The sequence below is a fragment of the Gadus chalcogrammus genome, chromosome 7 (assembly GCF_026213295.1).
Source record: "Gadus chalcogrammus isolate NIFS_2021 chromosome 7, NIFS_Gcha_1.0, whole genome shotgun sequence".
Lineage (NCBI taxonomy): Eukaryota > Metazoa > Chordata > Actinopteri > Gadiformes > Gadidae > Gadus > Gadus chalcogrammus.
In genome coordinates this window covers 17,466,636-17,489,398 of record NC_079418.1, presented here as the reverse complement: position 1 = coordinate 17,489,398, position 22,763 = coordinate 17,466,636, and the positions used below count along the sequence as shown (strand labels likewise).

At 46.5% G+C, this 22,763-nt stretch overlaps 1 protein-coding gene across 1 annotated transcript in view; it reads left to right on the top strand.

The window, feature by feature from the left end:
• Positions 1-16,143, top strand: part of jade2 (jade family PHD finger 2) — a 120,622-nt gene extending 104,479 nt beyond the window's left edge. The window contains exons 12-14 of the mRNA XM_056594812.1: positions 1,057-1,188; positions 8,438-8,583; positions 9,106-16,143. Coding sequence (XP_056450787.1) covers positions 1,057-1,188; positions 8,438-8,583; positions 9,106-9,939 — 1,112 coding nt within the window. The 3' untranslated portion in view covers positions 9,940-16,143. The remainder of the gene's footprint in view (positions 1-1,056; positions 1,189-8,437; positions 8,584-9,105) is intronic.
• The last annotated feature ends 6,620 nt before the right edge of the window (positions 16,144-22,763 follow it).

The following is a 22,763-nucleotide window of genomic DNA, read 5'->3' as shown; positions in this document are numbered from 1 at the left end:
ATGACTTCTAGGATTCCTGTGAATCATTGATGAACACAAACCAATCAACCCCTCACCCATTGTCTCTGAAAAGGGGTTAAGTAAAATAATAAATCACTTATTCATCCCCCTTTTCTCTAAGCCTTCAACATAGTTCATTGGTCTCCAGTATGCACAATATTTGTCACTAAATCAATCACTTTTTAAGTCATCTTTTTTTTTAATAACCATGCAATGTGACACCAAAGCCACATTATGTATGGCCTTCGTATGTAATTATTCCTAGTGCATCAGAGTAGAACTAGGGAGCGTGAGATAATATTGAGCTGTCCGCTCTCCTTCTTCTAACTCTGTTGCTTGTCAAAGGGGAGATGCTAACGCTAATCATGTGGTCAGTAGGGGGAACCGTGTGGGTAGTGTTAAACTATCATCATAAGGTGTTCTGATAAGGTTACAGTGGTGTATAATTAGTTTAATCAAGTGTCTCTGATCAAAGGGAAAATTGCAATGATAGTTGTATGTCATTAAATGACACAGTATGGTTCAAAGCTCCAGTGAACTTCCTGTAGAGGCTGTATGGCCCAGTCTGGCAAGTACACAGCCTCACAGTAGAAGGACAATAGCTTAGCGTCACTGAAGCTGACGTTGATGGAGAAGGTTCTGTTATTTAAATAAAGTACCACTACTTATTACTCGGCTCTTAGAGACCTTATGCAGTGGGAGAGCAAACGGGAACATGAATGTTTATCTGGATTTCTACACATTCAACGCAATGACAAAAGTACAATACGGTTGTTTGATTAGCCTTTCTGTGTGCATTTCTTCTTTATTTTGTATGTTTGTGTGCATTCAGGAAAGTGTTAACCTTCCAAGATATCATGCACATGGATCCTCTATCAACCTCGTCAAACAATAATCTATTCACATTCTGCATTTAATCCTTCCTTACTCACTAGGAGCAGTGGTCTGCCACATAGTTGTGTGTGTGTTTCTGTGTGTGTCTGTGTGCATGTGCACACACACAGGGTGGGTTTTCTGTGCTGGTCCAACATCCTGACCACATCTTCTGTGTTGCAGAGAAAAACCCAAAGGGGGAGAAGAGGAGACCAGTCGGAGTGAAGGAGAAAGGAAAGGAGAGGAGGAGGAGGAGTCCTGAGAAGAAGAAGGAGAGATGGAAGTCTGGCAACAGCACCCTACTCAAAGAGCTAGGTAGCGTTCTTTGTGTGTGTGTGTGTGTGTGTGTGTGTGTGTGTGTGTGTGTGTGTGTGTGTGTGTGTGCGCGTGCGTGTGCGCGTGTGTGTGCTCCCAGCAGATGCCTGGACCAGTGGCTGGATGTGACACATGTTGGCCCTCCCATTAGTGTATATCACAACTACATACAGAGGGAGTCCACCAGCGCAGAGAGGACCGAAACACACACTAAGGGACATAAAGCAAAGTTAAACATGAGAGATAAAACCAAGATGAGGAGATGGACACGCACCGAGGGGACCCAGCCAGGCTCTGGAAAGAGAGAGAGAGTGAAAGGGGCGCTATAGGGGACAGATGCAGAGATGAAGGCAAGAGGGGTGACAGATGGAGATACATAGAGAGGGCTTTACAGAAAGGGGGAGTTGACGGGGTAGGAACGTTTAGGGAGGATTGAAAGATGTAGAGGAAGCCAGATAAGGTGATGAAACGGTTGACATGCAGACATGACGGGAGGGAGTGATGGATAGACGAGAAGTGAAGAGGAGGAGATGCTCTCACTGTCAACGCGAGCGAGGTCGACAACTGTGATGACAAAATTGAGAGAGATGGAGCACACACTTTGGGGGTTGTGCTGGCAGCACAAACATTTATTCAACATAAAGGCTGAAGGGGAGTGTTAAATATGTTTTAGGAGCCTCCGAAGCCATGGCCATTACTGTGTGTGTGTGTGTGTGTGTGTGTGTGTGTGTGTGTGTGTGTGTGTGTGTGTGTGTGTGTGTGTGTGTGTGTGTGTGTGTGTGTGTGTGTGTGTGTGTGTGTGTGTGTGTGTGTGTGTGTGTTTGTGTGTGTGGGGAGGGGCGCAACAGCCTTTTGATAAGACAAAATAGATTGTATAAACTAATTTCCCTCATAAGATTTGTCTTTTCCAAAAAGCTTCCTTCTCCCTGGAACTCTGTAATCCTGCTTTTGTCCTAAGCGATAGCATGTGGTACGGGTTAGTGAGCGCAAAAGAAAAATCATGTAGATTGATGCAAACAATAAAAACAGACAAGAAAAACACAAGACAGTGAAAACATTAAAGGAGAAAATGAGAGTTTCTGTGTAGCCTGAAGTGAGATTATGCGTTGTGGTTCTGTGTGGTTGCATCAGACATCGAGACGACCTCCGAGGGTGCGTGTGGACCCGGGATGAGGGTTTGAACACAGCGCCGTACCTCCAGCGCCACAAGGTGTTTGTGGCTCCGCTCAGGAAAGGGCTTTCATGATGGCTTGCCTTGTAGACCCAGGCTGGTGCGTGGGCGGAAACACGGTCTGGTCTGATCTCCACGTGCATCTATATCTGGGGGCTGATGAATATTCATACTGCACCGGGCCGCCAACACGCTGTGGGCTGCTCAGAGACATGCCTTGTTCACTCGTAGGGCTAATGAAAAGGGTCTGACGGAATGGGCTCATTGTGTGTGTGTGTGTGTGTGTGTGTGTGTGTGTGTGTGTGTGTGTGTGTGTGTGTGTGTGTGTGTGTGTGTGTGTGTGTGTGTGTGTGTGTGTGTGTGTGTGTGTGTGTGTGTGTGAAGGTGTGCGTGCAGCCATCTGTTCCCTGTCAGGTCTGCTACTGACCCTGAGGCTTGGGTCTCCATGTTGAATCAGAGAAGTATGTTCTTCTGCTCATCAGGTCCTGGAGGAACCCGTTACATGGGTGATTTAAAGATGCCTAACAGGGACTTTTATCGCTGTTGTCATCTCTTTGAAAGTTTCATAATGGAAAACACCAAATTCCCCTTTTCTATGACTCATTCTGTGCGTTTCGCTCCAGTGTTCCTCGCGGACGAGCTGGTGGATGAAGGGGTCTGGTTGGCAGGCGTCGCAGCCTGTCCGTCCCAGGGGAGGTCATGGGTTCATGTCAGCAACGTCGAGTGCTTCCACCACTCCCTTTGGCTAGCCCTGTGACTGAATGAATTGTAGCGTGAGGTGTGTTCCTGCATGGTTCGCAGGGAGGACAGGGGCCCAGGGTGGACAACGGTACACCAGACCCGCTTGTAAACAAGTGACGCAAGCTATTTCTTTATTACCTGAAATGAAAAGATTTATTGGCAGTTAATTTTAATCTTTTCTTCTACAGTTCATATAGGGGGGATGTTGGTGAAGGCGTTACCGTCTGTCTTTAATAAGATGAGTCTCTGTGTGTCTGTCTGCATGCATGTCCTTCGACCGTCTAAACAACCGTTCACCCCATTGAAGTTTGGAAGAGTTGTTCTCCAGAATGTGGAAGGCAGCAACAGCAGAGACCAAGCGATCGTTCCAGACAGTCTGAACGGGCGCTGCACTGGCGGGTGTATTGCTGAGGACCCGAGGGACTGCAGTGTTGAGTGTGACGTTCTGAGCAGGCAATGAACAGGCACTGCACTGGCGGGTGTTTTGCTGAGGACCCAAGGACATGCATTGACGTGACGAGTGAAAAGATGTTTGGATAAGGGATTTCTCGAGAAAGCTGCAAACTGCAATACCGGAGGCCCTGCCATGGGCCCGGTCTTGACACACACCTTTACTTCAGCACCTCCGACCGCTCTGTAGCTACACAGGCGACCTACCTCAGACTCAGTTAAAATCATGAGCTGGAGGTTACTAATATGAAGGTTGTATATACCTTCACCCTGCACTGTGTGTTTTTAGAACCTGTTGGTCATAGCCAGCATTCAGTCTTTCTTTATAGAGATTTGTGCCACAGTAGCTCTTCCTCGGGATGGACCAGACGTGCTCGTCTTTGCTCCACATGTGCATCAATAGGCCTTGGCCCGTCAGCCTGTCGCCCAATCACCGGTTGTCCTTCCTTGGACAGCGTTTGGCAGGTACTAACCGCTGCACTGAAAACACCACAAGACTGGCCGTTTAAGAGATGCTCTGACCAACGCGTCCAGCCACAACAATTTGGCCCTTGTCAAAGTCGCTCAGATCCTTACACTCATTTTTCCTGCTTGAAGAACCGACTGCTCACCTGCTACCTAATATATCTAAGCCCTTGACAGAGGCCATTTTACGAGATGATCGATGTTATTCACTTAATGTTAGTCCCTGAAGTGTCCCTTCAGCAACGGATGTTATGGCTGCGACCAGAAGCGGGGGTTTAAATGTGGAGTTGTACTCCCTGCCCGTGTGCTTCCAGGATCTTTCTCCATCCGTCGGACGGTCTCAGAGCAAACAGCAAGAACCAATCCCAGAACTCCAATAGGAATTTATTAAAAAAATGTAGGGCTTACGCTAGAACTTCACTGGGCCCTCTGCATTCCGACAGCTAGTGCTCTCCTGACCCCCGCTAAACCCAGGCCCGTCCATCAGACTGCAAGATAGTGCTCTCCTGACCCGCACCAAGCCCAGGCCCGTCTATCTGAACGCAAGATAGTGATTCATCACCATCCAGGGAACAGCATGTGTGTTGCAACCAAGGAAAGGAGATTATATTATGCAGTTCAGCAATGTCTCATTCTGGGCGTTGGTGTGACCTCCCGCTTTGGTCATGAGCTGTTGTTGCTCCTTGACATGTCCTCCTCACCCCAACACTTACCCTGGAGCTACACTGAGCGTCCAAGCATTGCGTTGTGCAGCGCAGCGTAGCCTATCGACCTCCTCCACCCACCACGTCTGTAGCACGACAGGAGCCACACATCTGGTGTTCAGGACACAATGTTCTGTGTTTTTTAAGACCCCGGGTTAATGTTTATATTGTCTATGTCCAGAGGAAATCAGCCATGAATTTTGGTCGGCCCGCCTCCTCCAGTGGTGAAGGCACTTTCCCTAAGTTGGCACTAGGCCGACTCAGTTGCAGCAGGACTTTCTGAGGACCCCAGCTTCCATAGTCGGAGAGTAGACCTGCTTCTAAAAACCGCACGACAGGACAAAGCATTGATCAACCCTAAGAGAAATCACTGAGGCTCTATTGTGGGTGACGTTCATAAAAGGAAGAAACATTGCTACCTGTTTTACCAACCTTTTATTATTAGAAGGTCAACCTTTTTTTTTTTTTCGCTTGGTTTCAAGATTGAAATAGCTGCCAAATACTTTGGTTTTTGAGGTAGCATCCTAGGACAACTCAACATAAACACACTGAGCTACTCACTACCACCCATTCCACTTCCAACATACCTGGGAGTCTCGTGTGTATTGCGAATAATAAACACCCCAACCCCTCGTCTCATGTAGCAATATTAATATTGTCATGTCATCCTTAATCCCTGGGGGTTATGGCCTGGAGAACGGTTCTAGAACTCCTTGACTCTGAGATTAGTTTGATTCCCATTATTTAACTGACAGTTATGTCATGTATGTCATGCAGAATGGCACATTGTTAGATCCATAAGATTTACAATATAGGATACTTATTTTCCATGTTCAATGTTGGAGACCTTTCATCATATTACAGAGGAATATAACGCAATGTATTTCTGTTTTAATAGAATAGCATTATTTACTACTCAAAAGTCATTACCCCAGTACCCTGCTATATAACAGCGGCAGACACATACACGTATACAACACTGTTTTATTATATTTGAGTTACAAAACCTACTTACTCCAGATAGATTCCAGAGAGCTTTTTTGTGGCTGGTTTGCTGATCTGTTATTCTATTGAGTGGCCATCATTATTGGACTTGTCAAGTTGTCTGGTTCAGTATATCTCTCTTTCGGATTTTGAGTCTTATTTTTTCTGTCTGGTGGATATCATTATTTTTCAGGGTGATGTCTTATTCTACCTTATCTATTTCTCCTCTCCTCTCGTCCTCTGCGCCATCTTTTACCCCCTTATATTATCCTCTCCCTTCAGTGGGGTTGCTAAGGAGATGGTTGGCACTTGACAACAATTGTGAGACTTTGGTGAGGGTTTCTAACCTAGCAACAGCACACACATACTTTCTCTCGCTCGCTGGCACACACACACACACACACACACACACACACACACACACACACACACACACACACACACACACACACACACACACACACACACACACACACACACACACATGCGCACACACACAGACTCGGTCTGGGCAGTGCCCTTCCTTGCTGCCAGCGCATTCCTTTGCCTGCAGCACCTTAGCAGCGCTAGCTTGCGAGCTGCCTAGCCTAGGTTAGCGGTGCCGGTGTCATTCTCAGCTATCTGGTCCCAACTTGTAGTCATAGCAGCACAACGAAACCAGGCTGGGGCAAAATCCAACCTATTGCTTTCACTCGGTTGAACCTTGTGTAGCGTTTAATGTATCGGGGAATTAGCTCATCAGAGGGTTAGCAATTTGCATCTCTGTCCAATGCTAACTATCACAAAACGATTGCACCAGTTGTACGCTGGTGATATATCTAGCATAAAAAACACAACTCTATTGCTTCTCAATGGTTAAATCTATCTTTCCTCCAAACAGAGGAGGAAGCTTTCCCCCAAAGCTAGTTACATGCGGTTGGAGTCCTGAGGCTGTCTAATAATAATCACTGCTGGGATATTGACTCTGCAGTCCGCCCTGTGGCGTATTAAAACTCTATTCATGAGAGTTAGTGAACCGTGCACCTTGGTGATGCACCACTGTCGTTGTTGGACAGCCATCATTTACAAATTGTATTTATTTATTAACTCAACTCTTTTGCGTCCAAGAAATTAATTCCCCTTCCATTTCCCCTCTCTCATTCTCGTCTCACTCTCGTTCTCTCACTCTTTCTCTCTCTTGGTTATCCTTTCTCTTTCTCTCTCTCTCTCTCTCTCTCTCTCTCTCGCTCTCGCTCTCGCTCTCTCTATCATTTTCTTTCGTTTTATCGCACTCTCACTCTCGTTCTTGCTGGTACTCTTGTTCCTTCTCCTTCTTTTTTTCACTCACACATATTTCCTGCTGTGTTCTCAGTAGTCCAGCAGTGACCTGGTGCGTCATGGAAATAGCAGCGTGTGTGTGTGTGCGTGTGTGTATGAGCACTTTCAGTCTATAGCCTCTTTAGTCTTAGAGCTACAAGTTATTAGCGGTCTAAGTTTGTGGTATGGTTGTCCAACTGTCTAGTCGTGTAGGCCAATTTCCCAGAACTAACCTAAAGATATAGAGAGTGGTAGAGAAAGCTTGTCCCAATCATACTATTATTGCAATATTACATATGGGAATAACCACAATATGCCTCACAGATGAGTTAATAGTATCATGGGCTTATTCCAATATTCTAGCCATGTTCATAATGTTTTGTATCGCTGACCTCCGCTTGCTTTGTTTGAATATATCTTGAAGATGAACTTGAACTTGAACTCAAAGTGAGCGGTTTAATAATGGTCTGAGAGATTATAAGAACATGCGAGTTGTGGAGCGCTCTCTGATCTGTCTTTTAAACGCACACATACATTCTTACATACACACACTGAGCCTGTCAGCTGTCATTTTGAATCATCGTCTTCTGTACAAAGCTTGTGCGTGTGTGCGCGTGTGTTTCTGTGTGTGTGTGTGTGTGTGTGTGTGTGTGTGTGTGTGTGTGTGTGTGTGTGTGTGTGTGTGTGTGTGTGTGTGTGTGTGTGTGTGTGTGTGTGTGTGTGTGTGTGTGTGTGTGTGTGTGGGAGGGCTTGAAAGGAAAGCTCAAGTGGAAGAGAAATGTGTGAGAGAGAGTTGAGAAAGAGAGTGACAGATATTTCAACTGTAAAAATAACATTTCATTCTCAGTAGTTCATTATGGATGAGGTGTCTGGAAAGTGATGTCTGGTTGTCTTTGTAATGTAAATGTCATGGTGTTTGAACCCTGGCTGTCCAGAATGTTGATGTATATTTTATTTCTGGTAGACATGGGAGCAATGGGCATAACGTCCAGCAGTGGTAGGCCTGAAGGTCTTCAGGGTCCAGATGTAAGAAATCTGCTGATGATTTTAGCCTACATTTAGCCATATAATGAAATATGGTTGGATGGTTGGTTGATTTGATCTGTATCTTGAAATAAAAAAGCATTTTATCATTCAGTATGAAGCATGTTCTATTTTCCTTTGCACAGCAGAGCAGATTGTACGGTAGAACCTCAGTATTCTTTAACTAAGTACAAAGTATGTGTGTTATATAATGTTCTGTTTCTGACCCTTAGATAGAATTCGATCTATTGTTTTAATTATAAAATGTAAATGTAAATGGTGGCTACTCTGCATACGATTCTGGTAAAATACTGACGTGCAGGCCTTTAATTGTATTAACGTTCTTCCTCCACTTCTTCCTTCCATCACGTAACTCTCTTTTATTCCTCCGTTTTGCTCCACTTCACTGATGCAGGTTTGCCAAAGTCCTTCCCATTGGACAACTCTCTGTTTGACAGCTGGCTGGCCCAATCGGTTCAGATCACAGCGGACGACATGCTCAGCGGGTGGGCCCTGAGCTCCCAGCACCAAGACAAGAGCGCCAGCCTGCTCTCTGACCAGGTATGGACCGATGAACGATGAACTCAAAACAAACTGCAAATTCCAATGTTAAGAGCCCCTCTTGGCCGGCCCTCGCTGTCCCCTCTGGAATGTACTCTGGCGGTCTATTGATTGCAAGGAAATAACGTATCGAGCGTCTGTCTGAATTTAAAACTAAAGTGCATCCAATATACTTCTGGTTATAGACTGGTAAAAACTTGTTCAACTAGAACGACAGTGACAATTAGTTTTTGTTGAACGTGCCAGCCTTTCTTCCCCCTTAGGAGATGTTCTCTTTCCTCCGCTGATTTTAACCCCTTTAATGCTCCTTATACTCTTTATTTTTTTCCCAATCCTTCCTTTGGGTTTGGTCTCTTTGTTCTCCTCCCCCCCCTGCCACCTCCCACCTCTGCTCCTCCCCTCGTCTGATCTTCACCCGCACTTCTCCCTCGCTCTCTCTCTCGCTCTCCCCCTCTCTCTCTCCCCCTCTCTCTCTCTCTCTCTCCCTCCCTCTCCCCCTCTCCCCCTCTCCCCCTCTCCAAGCTCCTGCAGGGCGAGGAGAGCCTGCTGAACCTGATGATGGAGAACTCCATGCACTCTGCCTGGAAGACCCCCCAGCTGGGCCGCAAGCCCCGCTCCCGCAGCCTGCCCCGCCCCGCCGCGCCCACCCTGCCCCACAGCCCGCGCTCCGCCGCCGCCGCCACCGCCACCGCCACGGCCGGCCCCACGGGCGCCACCGGCCTCCCCGCCGCCGAGAGCCCCCGGGGCGCCGCCCTGGGCGAGGAGAAGCCCAGCCCCGCCCGGAGGGGGGAGAGGTCCCGCAGCGCGTCCTCCAAGACGCCCCATCACCCCCACCCCCAGCAGAGCCGGAGCGTGGAGCCCCAGAGGGACCCCCCGCCGCAGCCCCCCATCTCCAAGATGGACTCGTGTCACATCTCGGAGGAGCTCGAGCGGGGGCCGCGGGAGGGCCTGCAGGCCAGCGACGGGACCGGGCCCGGGGCCACCGCCGCCGCGCCGGCCCCCGGCCTCACCTCCGCCTTCACCCCGTCCAAGTCCTCCAGCGCCGGGACCCCGGGGCCCGGCGCGGTCTCCCTCCCGCCGCGCGCGGGGGCCCTGCGGCTCCGCCTCTCCCGCCAGAGTAAATCCAGGGGGAGGGGGGGCGGGGCGGTGTTCGTGGCGAGGGTGGGGTCCAGGGAGAAGGCAGCGCCCCTCCCAGCGAAGGAGTCGTCCCGGTTGAACTCTGCCGAGACCGACGGGTTCTTCTCTGACGGCGATCAGAGCGACTCGGAGACGCGACCCGCCGACCGCAAGCTCCAGCTGGCCAAGTTGCATTCTGGGAGCGAAGACCTGCTGAGAAGGAGCGTGCTGGCGTCATAAGGGACAGAGACACTCCCGTACCGACCTGGACACACATTCACACTGGGCAGCAGCCGGACGCTGACACATCAAGGAGTCCAGGTTTAGACCCTCGATCTTATCCCCCGGCCACAGGCATACGACCGAGGGGAAACCTTCGATGATCCATACCTTCTTTCTTTCTTTCCAGCCTGTTCTAAGCCGTTCATGAGAAGCTACGTTTCAGACAAATAGGAAATGGTGACTTTGTTCATTTTTATTATTTCAACTTTTGCCCCCTTTTTACCTTTCCCAGTGTCTAAAGTATGCATCTTTCTAGAAGCCTCCTATGTTACCTGGTAACTGAGTTTGGATCTGAACACTTTCGGGGGGGGACTAAGTGTTCCTTAAGCTGGCCTTTTTTTTCTTACCTTTGTGGAATCTTTGTCTTCTTGGATGTGTTGATCCTGACGGCGTGTGGGTTCAGAGCTGAGCTCCGCTGAGAGGATCTGTGAGAGACAGCGGCGTTTACCGGGCCTTTTAGCTTGAACAAAACCCCAACTTATCATCTAGACTCATTCAGTGATGGACCTGTTTGCTACTCGTGGTGATTGCTATGTAGCCTTTATTCTCAATAGACGCAGAGGACCTTCAATATTTATTATCCAAAGTCCTTTATGGCAAAATCAACTTGGAAAATAACTCCCATCCCCAAATCAACTGGGTAGAAAACTGGCTTGGCCCCAATCCTGTTGTCAATTAAAACCGTCTCACACACACAGAAACACACACACACACACACACACACACACACACACACACACACACACACACACACACACACACACACACACACACACACACACACACACACACACACACACACACACACACACACACAGAAACACACACACAGACACACACACACAGACACACACACACTTGACCCAGATACTCCCATGAGCCAGCCCCTTTGCTCTCTTTTCCAGCAGTTATGTTTCTTATGCACTCAGTCCCCATCCCCTCGGCTGGGGTTCCAGGGATTCATGCTTTGTCCTCCTGAATCACGGGGGGGAACACACATTCAAACTCTGTGCCTTTCGTCGCCGCGAGTCCCCACAGCCCCCCACGCCCCAACACACAAAACAAAGCAACCTTTTCAATCAATCAAACAATCAATCTTCACGTGAGTCAATCAGTCCTTATTCAATCTGATTCGCTCCAATCAAACTGGTAGGAGCCCTGACGGGTCGCCGCGGCGACAGTCTCCTTAATGATTGTTTAGTGCCTAAAATAAGGGAGTTAGAGCAGCGTTCGTCATTGATCAGCGCACACACACACACACACACACACACACACACACACACACACACACACACACACACACACACACACACACACACACACACACACCTCTCTATAAGTGCAAAGTGCTGCCTTCTTTTTTTTTGGTCTCCCCCGCCCCATTGCAAGTAGGTTACTGGCATCCAGAGCCTTTGGAAGAGAGCGTTTGCACTACAATGGCCGCATCGATTCACATTTCCTCGAACTCGACGTGTCGGCAGCGACCACAGAAACAATGCTGTCAAACGGAGTCAACCCAAAACAGCCTGTAGGGTCTTGAGCACGATCAGATGGACTTCATCAAGGGTAGATCTATATCTCAATACATCACGTCTTAAAGGCTAGATGAGAGACGGAGAAAGGACACACGAGTGTATCTATGGCCGTCATAAGATTGTAATCCAGTAGGCCAATACACACTCAATGTGCCGCTGGCACCAGTCACCAGTTACTTAGCAACAGCCATGGTGCAGGATTTTGGAACCAGTAGGTTTGGAAACTGCATGGCCTGGTAGTGAACCGTTCTATCTTTGAATGTCCTATCCGAGAACCAACCCCAGTACCCCATATCATCCACAGAGGCCTGAGCTTACCTTCTGAACTTCAGTTGCTTGTACATTTTTTTGAATTTCCGATTAGTTGTGTTTTTGTTTTCTTAAAGAGGTGTATTTTGTACTTAAGCAGTCTAAGGTATCTTCTCAGGGGTTGAACTTGTTTTAAAATTAATAAATGGTGGAAGAGTTTATTGAAAATAGAAAGATAAAGATGATACATATATACATATTTTATACTATATATATTTATATATATATATATATATATATAAATATATATATATATATATATATATATATATATATATATATATATATATATATATAAATAAATCAATGTGTGCGTGTGTTTAAACTTTACTAATTTGGCACACTTCACTTTGAATTCCAACACAACTACTACTGAGCATGTCAATTCTCTTAGTACAATCCTGACAACTGTCAGCCCTTAAACAGTCTTCTTGAAGAACCGGTGATGTTTTACTCTGCGCTGCGTTCCAGGCGGGCGGGGTTAACAAGAACCGCCAAATGAATTTTGTCTGCGAGGTGGTGGTGAACAAAATCAGCACTGGCTTGACATTAGCTGTTACTTTGTTAAGTATAGTGATAGCTGATGTGTATTTTAACATCCAACCCCCCTCACCTGATACCGGATTCAGCTAAATCAAGCAGAAAAAACTGCCATTTGATTCAGGTCTGTAGACCAAAGTGTATCGTAGACACAGTCTTCTTCCTCTAATCATCTGGAGTGGTGGCTTCCCTGTTTGGTTGTGTTCAGAAACAACCTCCACATAGTACAGATCTGCGGGATAAGGCAGCACAATTCACAAAAACACTTTTTCTTATTTTCACAAAGTTTAATTGGGCGACTGCAACTGCTCGTGCTGTCCAAACCTTTGCCATTGAAACCTGTTTAGACCGGTTCACTTCTCATTGAAACCCGTTTAGACCGGTTCACTTCTCCTTGAAACCTGTTTAGACCGGTTCACTACTCATTGATCCAACGTCGGCTCATGTTCCGTCAGAAGCTCGGGCATTGGTCGTACTTGGTGATCGGTGTGCCCTCCTAACCTTTAGGGGGTGCTGCTCCACTATAATGTCCACTCCACCATCGTCATTCCCCCATCCTGGACTCTTCCAGACCACCCTCCCCCAGTGGGCCACACACTGGCCCAGAGCTTCACTGAACTATTAATTAATCACACTGCAGACATACACACAATAATACAACTTTACGGACATAAAATGCCACCGCTTATGACTCAATGACACACACATGCACACAGAGCTGGATAACAGGGTTGTCATGTAGAAGATTATTTATTAAAAAAACGTTGCACCTTTGTTGACCAGTGGGTGCCGGTCCGCTCTGCAGCAGAAGAACACGGAACACAACTGTCCTGTCCCACCGCAGACACCTAGTCTGAGCTTACCGACAGGGGCCAATCACACGATGAGCTCGTCACAGTTTACGTCTTCCTTTCTCCTCCGAGGATGAAGACCTGATATAGGAAGTGGACAGCTTACTGGGTTTACTTCAGCGGTTCCACCCCATATGAATGGAAACCATCATAAGACACACACACACACACACACACACACACACACACACACACACACACACACACACACACACACACACACACACACACACACACACACACACACACACACACACCACAACAATAATACTTATACTCGTGGTTTGGAGACAGATTTAAGGTGGAGTTGGTGGGAGTCAATCCCCCAACAGAATACTCCACCGTGTGGTTTAGTAGTTTAGATTTTTTGTTTCGGTGTTGCTTAGACAGTGATATGTAAACCTGGTTTCAATATTCAATGTTCAGAGTAGCCTGACTTTGTAGACGGTGTTATTAGAAAAAGGTGTTTCATATACAGCCTTTACCTTTTTAGTAGCAAAACTAGGGATGCACAATGTTGAAGGAAACTTTTAAACTCTTTCATGTAGCTGATTTATCGCCATGGATGAAGGAAAGCCCTTTTGAAACAGGTTGCCATTCTTCACAAAGGTTGTTCGCTAGTTTTCGGGTGGGGATTCCAGCTTTGTATTTGAACATAGCAAACGCTTCTGGTTTTGTAGCCTGTGTTCTAGGAATAGCACCGAGCACCAGAGGACTTTGTTGATGTTCCCCCGAGACTTTTTATACCCCATAAGTGTGTGAACATTATGAACAACCTCTATGATATCTACATGAGAGTACTGCAATGTTTTCAGAGTATTTCTGGGACATTGTGCAGCCCTAGTAAATACACATAGATTATATGATATGATATTATATTTACAGTGTGGCTTCAATGCCCTCTCCTTCTGCTTCATAGTTCACCGCTGAGACTCTCAGAATATCTCCAAGCGAACCACCTTCATCTAGTGTCCAGGGAGGGGTGGGTCATGTTAAAGTGCTGGTGTGGGCGTATGGACGACACCGCTTGGTGTGAGCTGAGGCTTTCAGGTTTGGTAACTTGGTGCTCTCACGTTGCACGCCCACGTCTGAAAGTGTTTTCTCCTGAACCAGTTTCTGTGCGGTGAAGCCCAGCACACAAGTTGTTTCTGTAATTGTCAAGGGCTCTGTGTACGTTCTTTATACGGAGGAAGGAAATCTCAGTACAGTATCTGTCCTTGGACAGAAGATGCCGTAGAAGATGTTAGGCTGGCCTGGGAAAAGATGATGTCATGAAGGCCGTCCCTCGGCCAGTTTCAGACTCTTCTCCCCTAACCGCCTTCTAATGCCCATCAGCGGACAGCTGGGCTTGTTGGTCAGTCTGACAGCTTGACATGCTAGAAGGCCACCGTGTCTACTGGGGAACCCTGGGGATGCAGTGGCCTTTCGTTTACCTTGGTCCCCTGGTCCAAGGCAATGAGAAACAGAGTGATGCGTTGGCCTGATTTCTGGAGGCACCTGGAGATCGTTTGGATTCTGTCTGGTACTTTTTCCTATGTGCTAGCTGGCTTATTCAGTAGAGACTGGTTCAGGTCTTGTAAATAGAGTTTTGATTGGCCAATGCTGCAGACTCTCTTGTCTTGAATAAATAGGAAACAATGCCAAGCATTCTTTCTTTCCGATTTAACGTTTTCCCTGTCTTTAAAGATTGACTCAATGGCACTTTTGTGGACCAAAACATTCACCTTTAACAAAAAGCAACACATAAACGTAGCAAAGAAACCCAATATTGGCAAGTTAAACTAGCTGTTATCATTTATTATAGATATGTTCTGGCCAAATGATAACTCTTTTAAACCATGGATTTGATGCACTGTATAAGTAGCTTAAGGATTGATATAAAAACGATTTATCAGATAATGCACTTTTCAAGTTGGCTGGGCTTCAAAGTTTATGCCTCAATCAGCTTCACACTAGATAACACAGCCACAAGACTCATTTGTTTAGTATCCAGCTAATGTTTGGTTAGCCAGGATGCAAAAAAAAAAAGCTTAGTCATCCAATACAAGACGCTGAGGACCGCTGACTCGACACAGAACGGGTCTGCTTCCTGTCTGCCATCATTGTCCTCTCCTTACTCTATTGTCCAACGCCAGCCCCAACACCCCCCCCCCCCCTCCACACACACACACACACACACACACACACACACACTCCGCCGTTTAGCTGGACTTTCTACACACCTTCAATAACGTTTAATACTGCACGACTGCACTGCTTGCTACTATTACTACTGCTACTACTAGAGGCGTACAGTTCTTTTGAATAGCCGTGTTGTGGAAAGCAAGCTGCTCTCCGCCTCTGTTTGTGGCCGGTGCTTTAGCTGGCCGCAGAGGCTGGTATGATGGCAGAGTGGTGATCCACCCACAACCCTTTGAGTTTGTTTTGCTTTGCTTCAGCCCGGTTACGTCACAGCGTGATATCATGATCGTTCCACTCCCCTGGCTTCACCTCTTCCGCACCCTAACCCAGACACCCGTCAGCTCCCCTCCCCGTTCAGATCATCTCCCCCTCTGCCTCTCCCTCCTCTTGCATAACCTTGTCACCATTGTTGCCCTTGATTTGACCCTCCCTGTAAGTACCACTCCACCCCGCCACCCTCGTTTCATGTGATTCCCCTCCCTTCCCTCTCGCCCCTCACCCACTTATCTCCCCCTCTCCTCTCCCTCTCCTTCCTCACACTGCTGCCGTTTCCCTCCATCCTCTTTTGATATTAAAGTGAAGGACAATCGGTGGGGAAAAGGAACTCTGTTGCTTTAAGGAAAAATAATAGACTTGTGTGTTGACTGAGAGGGTGTGTGTGTGTGTGTGTGTGTGTGTGTGTGTGTGTGTGTGTGTGTGTGAGACACTTCTCTGCTCAACTCAAAAAGAGAGAGTGAGGTAGTGAGCGCTGGGGTGAGGGAGGGAGGGGGGGGACGGGGTGAGGAGGAAAGGAGACATCCAGAAGAAGAGGAGGGAGAGGGCGTTAAGAAAGGACAGATGCAGAGAGAGGGGGAGGCGGGTGCTGTACCGCAGCCAGAGAGAGAGAAGAGAGGACAGCTTGTTCTTTCCCCTGTGTTCTGTTTGTAGCCCGTCCATACTGTCGAGTTAACAAGAAGCTAATATAAACTCCACCAGGCTCTTCTTTGCTCCCTCCGTGCCATTCTCTGGGCTCTTTATCGCTTTCAGATGTTCTCTGTTCGGCACTTCCCTCCCTTTCCTCTCCCTTCATATTTGCATTATTTGGGGGGGGGGGGCGGGGGGGTGGTGGAGAGGTGTCTCAACCATCAAGAGTTCCCCCGGAGCCCCGCCCATCCATGCTGGTTCAACCAATCACGACAATCAGCATCCACACCCTGGAGGTTCCTCTTGGTTGAAGGCCAATGAGAGTTATTGTAATTGCATGAGTCGTGCAGACTCTCTCCTCTCGAAGACGGCCCCCTTCCAGTGTTTTGAACAGTCAAATGAAGTGTCTTATGAAATTGGCATTAATTGCTGTGCCACTTCACGCGACCATCTGTCCAGAAACAACAACCGCAGCATGCTAATGTTGAGACACGCCGAGAGACGGAGGGGGAGGGCCTGCTGGAATCTGCCTTCCAGAGGCAGACCACGTACTGTGTGTGTGTGTGTGTGTCTGTGTGTGTGTGTGTGATCATTGTGTGTGTGTGTGTGTGTGTGTGTGTGAACATGTGGTGGCGGTCAGCAGCTTCCCGGGCCTTGGGTCGTCTAGCCTGTTGGTTCATTAGAAGTAAAGCCTGCTCCCCATTGGTCCCCCTCTCTCTCTCTCTGCCCTTCCCACTCTGCTTGATTGCTCTCCCCTGTACTGATCTCTCCTTGGCATCTGCTTCTCCCCCGAGCCTCCTCCTCTTGTTCGCCCCCCTCTGTTTTCCTCTCCCTGCCTTCAACTGGAGAACAAACATGTGTCTGTTTCCTCCGAGTCCGTTTATTTATCGGACTCCAGTGTCCAAACCTCACAAGCACAGCCAGGAAATATAGGCTTTGATTACATAAATCGGGAAAACTGCAGTGTGTGTGTGTGTGTGTGTGTGTGTGTGTGTGTGTGTGTGTGTGTGTGTGTGTGTGTGTGTGTGTGTGTGTGTGTGTGTGTGTGTGTGTGTGTGTGTGTGTGTGTGTGTGTGTGTGTGTGTGCGCGCTGTGTCCATTCCATGGCTAATTGCGGTTAAAACGTGTTCAGCTTGCGTTCTCGTCTCCCTGAGATAATCTCCCTCCCCTCTTTCAGAGATCTGGAACATTCTTTCAAACTATTTATTCTCCCTCACACTGCACCATAATCTCTTCCTCTCTCTGTCTGTCTCTCTCTTTTTCTCTTTCTCTCTCTCTCTCTCATGCATTTCTATCTTGCTTCTTCCTAGTTGTCAACTGCTTTTTCCATCCCCCCCCCCCCCCACCCTCCACCACCACACACCTCTCCCTCTCCCTCTGCAGTACCTCCAGGCCCAGTCAGGCCAGTGAGGAGCTGGCTGTTTGTCCCGTTTAATAGGAAACTCTCTGACATGTCTCCCTCGACCTGCGGTTGCCAAGTCCCTCTCCTCAGGTTTAAAGAGTTCCCAGAAGTTCTGGCTTCCAAAACGTTTTTATTGGTTTTGTTCGTTTGGATTTTGTTGATCTCCTCAGTTGGATTGAGTGTAAGCACTTGAATGATCATCTTATTAGTGTTGCAGGCTGGGAGTGGCCTGTTTTAGGTAGTGATCCTATCTTTAGAACTGTTTTAACAACCATGCACTGCTCGTGTTTAGCTAGTTTGCATTCTGTTCTAGTTTTCTTATCAGCAGGTCTCTTATTTTTGTAAGTGTACCGTATTTGCTTTTCGTTATCCTATTGGTCATATTCATGCACTATTTCCATTATCCTTGGTCATAATCATGCATTTTCAATATCATTGGTCCTATTTACGAGCTATTTATCAATATCAATCAGCTTCCTTTTGGGAGTAAAAGCAAGCTTGGCACAGGCTCCGCCTCCAGCGGTCTTCAGTAAGACGTTCTTCAGTAAGGCGTTCTTCGGTAAGGCGTTTTTCGGTAAGGTGTTCTTCGGTAAGGCGTTCTTTAGTTAGGCGTTCTTCAGTAAGACGTTCTTCGATAAGGCGTTCTTCAGTAAGGTGTTCCGGACCCTCCCCCCTCTGCATCACTTCTTCAACACGATAATATGAATGTTGCAGGAGGCCATCCTTCTGTATTCTTTGTTTCGAAGAATGTTGTGCCATTTGTTAATAGCTAAGAGAAATATCGAACATATATTAAAAAGAGCTATTTTAAATTATTTTTTGGGCTTTTTTTGCTATATTTATTTTCTTGTATTAGAATCTTCTTTGTAGGAGGGAAAAACTAAAAGTGTATTTTTCATTAGTGCGAAAAACCTATTTTCTTCCTTTTTGTACAAATTCAATGTTTAAGCGAAACTTTAAAGAGCAATATGATGATGCTGACGACAAATGATGTTTCCTGTGACTGTATCTGCATGCTGTTTGTGTTGCCTTAACGACGGCTGCATCCTCCCTCCCCTTCCTCCCCAAACTTTGTCTCATCCCCTGAAGTCCCGCCCTCATCTGGTGGTGTCCAATCCAGTTCAATCCAGCCCAGTGCAGTCAATAAAGCAGTGCTTTCTGTGTACCAAACGGTCTTGTTCTGTGTATCTTTTCATCTGAAAGCCTACCTTATGATCACTTACTTATAATGAAGAAGCCTATTGGCTTGATAGTTACTTTTGATACAATTTTTTGACTAGGCCTCTTTCTTGGGTGTTTTTGGTAGATAACATACCCAAAGTAAGTTGAGTACACATATTTCCTATCTAAAAGGAGTCGAATGTTCTCTTTGTAGCAACATAAAGATGAGACCTGTGACAGTTCTTGTCCATGAACCTGGTAGCCTACAATGCATAAATGAAGAGTGGATTTTTAAAGTGAATACGACCTGTTGCATTGTCGGTGAGGAGCCCTATACTACTGAAGGCCAAAGGACAACATCTTATGAGTAGGCCTACTAGTTGATCCCAATAAAGTAAAGCAAAACATGACAGGTTTTAGTGTCAGAGGTTTGGCAGTCTCCAAATAAAAACAGTAAATCCAACTTAAAAATTACAAAATGAACGTGATGACACAAACCGGTTGACATCTCGAGAAGCCATTGATCAAGACATTCGACCCTTCTATTGACCGGTCACGGCAAATGACACAATTGCACATCGCAGTTGCACCACATGGCCTCCAGATGGAGATAAATGCCGTGTGTTCTGATCAGAGGCATTTAGCGTATTTGCTGTGAAACCCTCATCTGCTATAGAAGGGAGGAGGCATTCGTCACTTTCCTGTCCTCGGGTCATCCACACAACCCCGTTACTGCTTGGGTCAGGCAATCGGCCTCGCCGTTGTGTGTCCCGTACTATACACCTTGAATACAGCCTGATGAGGTGGGGCGACTCAGGGAGCATATTAATTAAACCTGACAAAATAAGAGTGGTGGGATAGGGGTGCTTCATAATTGTTCTTCTTTTTATAATCAGGGCTTTAAATAACCCATTATCAGCCAAAGAAGGTTAATATATCCCGTCACTACAACGCTCACTCACAGGTCTCTTATTCGTGATTGGCGTACAACAGAAGTGTAGGTGACCATCCAAGTCAAATGCCCTCCTCTCCTGCCCCCTGGTGGAATGATACTTAAGCTAATGGTCTGAGGTTGTGTACACGTCACCAAGGTGCACTTGCAGTTTATATTGTCGTCGTATTATAAAACTGGATTATACTATTTTATGCCATTGACTTACATTGCCTTGTTGTGTAGTTCTTTGTTTCTGCTGGCAGAGCTCTTCACTGGTTTACGTTTATATTCTAAGTGTCTTCTGCTAGAGAGGAAAATGTAGGCCAAGCAGACCAACAGTCAAGGGTGTCCGTTTTTGCGTACATGAAGGATTTTGTGAATTGTGTGTGTGGTACATATGCGTCTGCATCATGGACATATCGTGCACAAACAAGGTTATTGTTCCCTTTTGTAGATATATTCATGTGTTTGTGTATCTGTGTGCGTAGGTTCATGTGTCTGTTCAAACTTCCATGAGTGTGTGCTGCAGATATCATGATTTCTCCGCAGCAGCAGATGCCCGCTCTTCTCTGACACCACGACTAGCAGCCTGTGCTGCTGCAGTTGGCTCTGCTCCCGTCGGTGTGTGAGAGATGCTTGAGGAGGGCGAGAGATTTAAGGGGGTCCACAAAGTGAGCAATATGAGAGAAATAATAGCGTCGGAATGGTCTGAGAAGAGAGCTATTCAGAGACTTAATGAGAGAGGGGTTGGATTGAACAATGCAGTGCAGTAATGCTGGGTGCTCATCCCCAATGACGTGTGTGTTTGTAATTACCCTTTGCTCCTGGTTGCAATTTGAGTGCGTGGCAGATATTCTGTGGCTATAGAACAGAGGCTAAGGATAACAAATATATGTAGTTTCAGGCAAGTGTCTTGCCTTTCTTGGCAAAATTACTGTTGTCTCAAAAGGCTCCACAAACTTCCATTCAAGAGATATAACAGCCCCACCCTGAACAAGAACCGTTGCAAAAACCCAAAGGAGGAGGAAACCATGACTGCCACAAAAGGATCACTCCACTTAGGCTAGTGGTGCATAAACTTTATGCACCACGAGAGAGAGAGAGAGAGAGAGAGAGAGAGAGAGAGAGAGAGAGAGAGAGAGAGAGAGAGAGAGAGAGAGAGAGAGAGAGAGAGAGAGAGAGAGAGAGAGAGAGAGAGAGAGAGAGAGAGAGAGGAGAGAGAGAGAGAGAGAGAGAGAGGAGAGAGAGAGAGAGAGAGAGAGAGAGAGAGAGAGAGAGAGAGAGAGAGAGAGAGAGAGAGAGAGAGAGAGAGAGACTCAACAACCCCTCCCCCCCTATACATGGGATGGACAAAAAAGTTGGATTCCATTGACCAAAAATTAGCCAGGAGCGGTCTCAAGTCAAAGTCAGACCTCAAGTAATAGATGACAAACGGCCATGCCAGTTCCAACCAATCACACACAAATAATAAACCTAAAAGAATAAAACATCGTGGTTAAAATGTCCTCATATTGATCAATGACAGAAGACATAGGCTACTAGACATGCATCATGCTAAGACCAGCGGGTGTCGGAGAATTTCTGCAGGCGTTTTCTGTTGCGATTGTTTGCTTCAAGCACTGTAGGCGCTTCGGTGAGGCTGTGATGAAGTTCACTATTTATTGGTCCGTGTCTAGACAGTAACGAACATCCCTGACCATAGACAGTCAATCGCGTGTGTGGTCTACACTCAGACGTGAACTCACTATTGCATGCGGGTGTCTTCATTCGTAAAAAAATGAAAACATTCGGGAGTATGCAATAATACACATTATTCTAAAGAGGTCATTCCGTGCGCTGCCCCGCCTTCTCCAGTGAACCAAGAAAGCCTTCTCCGTGAATCAGATAAAGTCGGCTCTCTTTGCTGCGCAAAGCATGTTTCAGAAGTCAGCACATTAAGATAAAATGTAGTTGTTGTCACACAAGCTATTTTAGATTTCTGTTAATACCTATGGAATTATTTCAGGGGGGGAAATGCCGTGAAAAAATGTATGCACATTGCATTCAGGATTAGGAGTGATACATATCGGCCTAGGCCTAATCAATTGTGTTTTAATGTCTTTAGCATTCATATTATTGCAGTCTATTCTTTTCGTATGCTATTCTGCTGTTGGCCTTGATGGGGAGATATTTTAACGCTTTTCAACCCCATTTTCCTGTGACATTCCTGTGCCTCCCACTCCTACAGAGCCCATTTCAGCACCGTGTCAGTAGACAGTTACAATCCTACGAACGTCTTGAGTGCAGTGAACGTGCGTTCATGTTAAGAGGAGTTTCGGGAAACGCTCCAAAGAAATTTACGATGGTTTGCAAGATCCATCGTGAGAATGATCGTACGAGCGTGGATCCATCGTTATCAAGAAACGGGGCCCAGGTAATTTATAGACGTTTTTAAAATACCTGTTAACAGGGAGGAATGTAGGCTATGGAAGCCAAAAGGGTCACAACTTTGCCTTACTGTAGACGTGTATGGATTCTAATTTAAAATAATTGTAATCATCATTTAGTGTAAAATTTGTTTTTCTAACTTTCATAAAACACTACTCTGAAATGTCATAAAAGAAGCCGATATTAGGGGAATTTTAATTTCCTATTTAACTCATTAAACAGCGCATTCAATGCTGAGTTTTTGAACCATCTTCACCCAATCAGCCATAACCAAACACATACCTCACTAGGCCATTGCTGATCCTTTTAACGTCCATGCTGTGGATTCACTTCACTTTGCCTACGGGGTGTTTAACCCATGTTCACGTCATTAATCAACGTTTAGTCTCGCTTTAATTCTCAGAGTATATTTCCGCCTTCTTCGATCATGTTCAATGTAAATGTAATTTTGTGTTATTGTAGGCCACATCTATTCTTCTCGATGTTCAGTGTGGCTGTTTCACCAAAAGGCATTAATAATTTACCTAGGCTAATAAAAT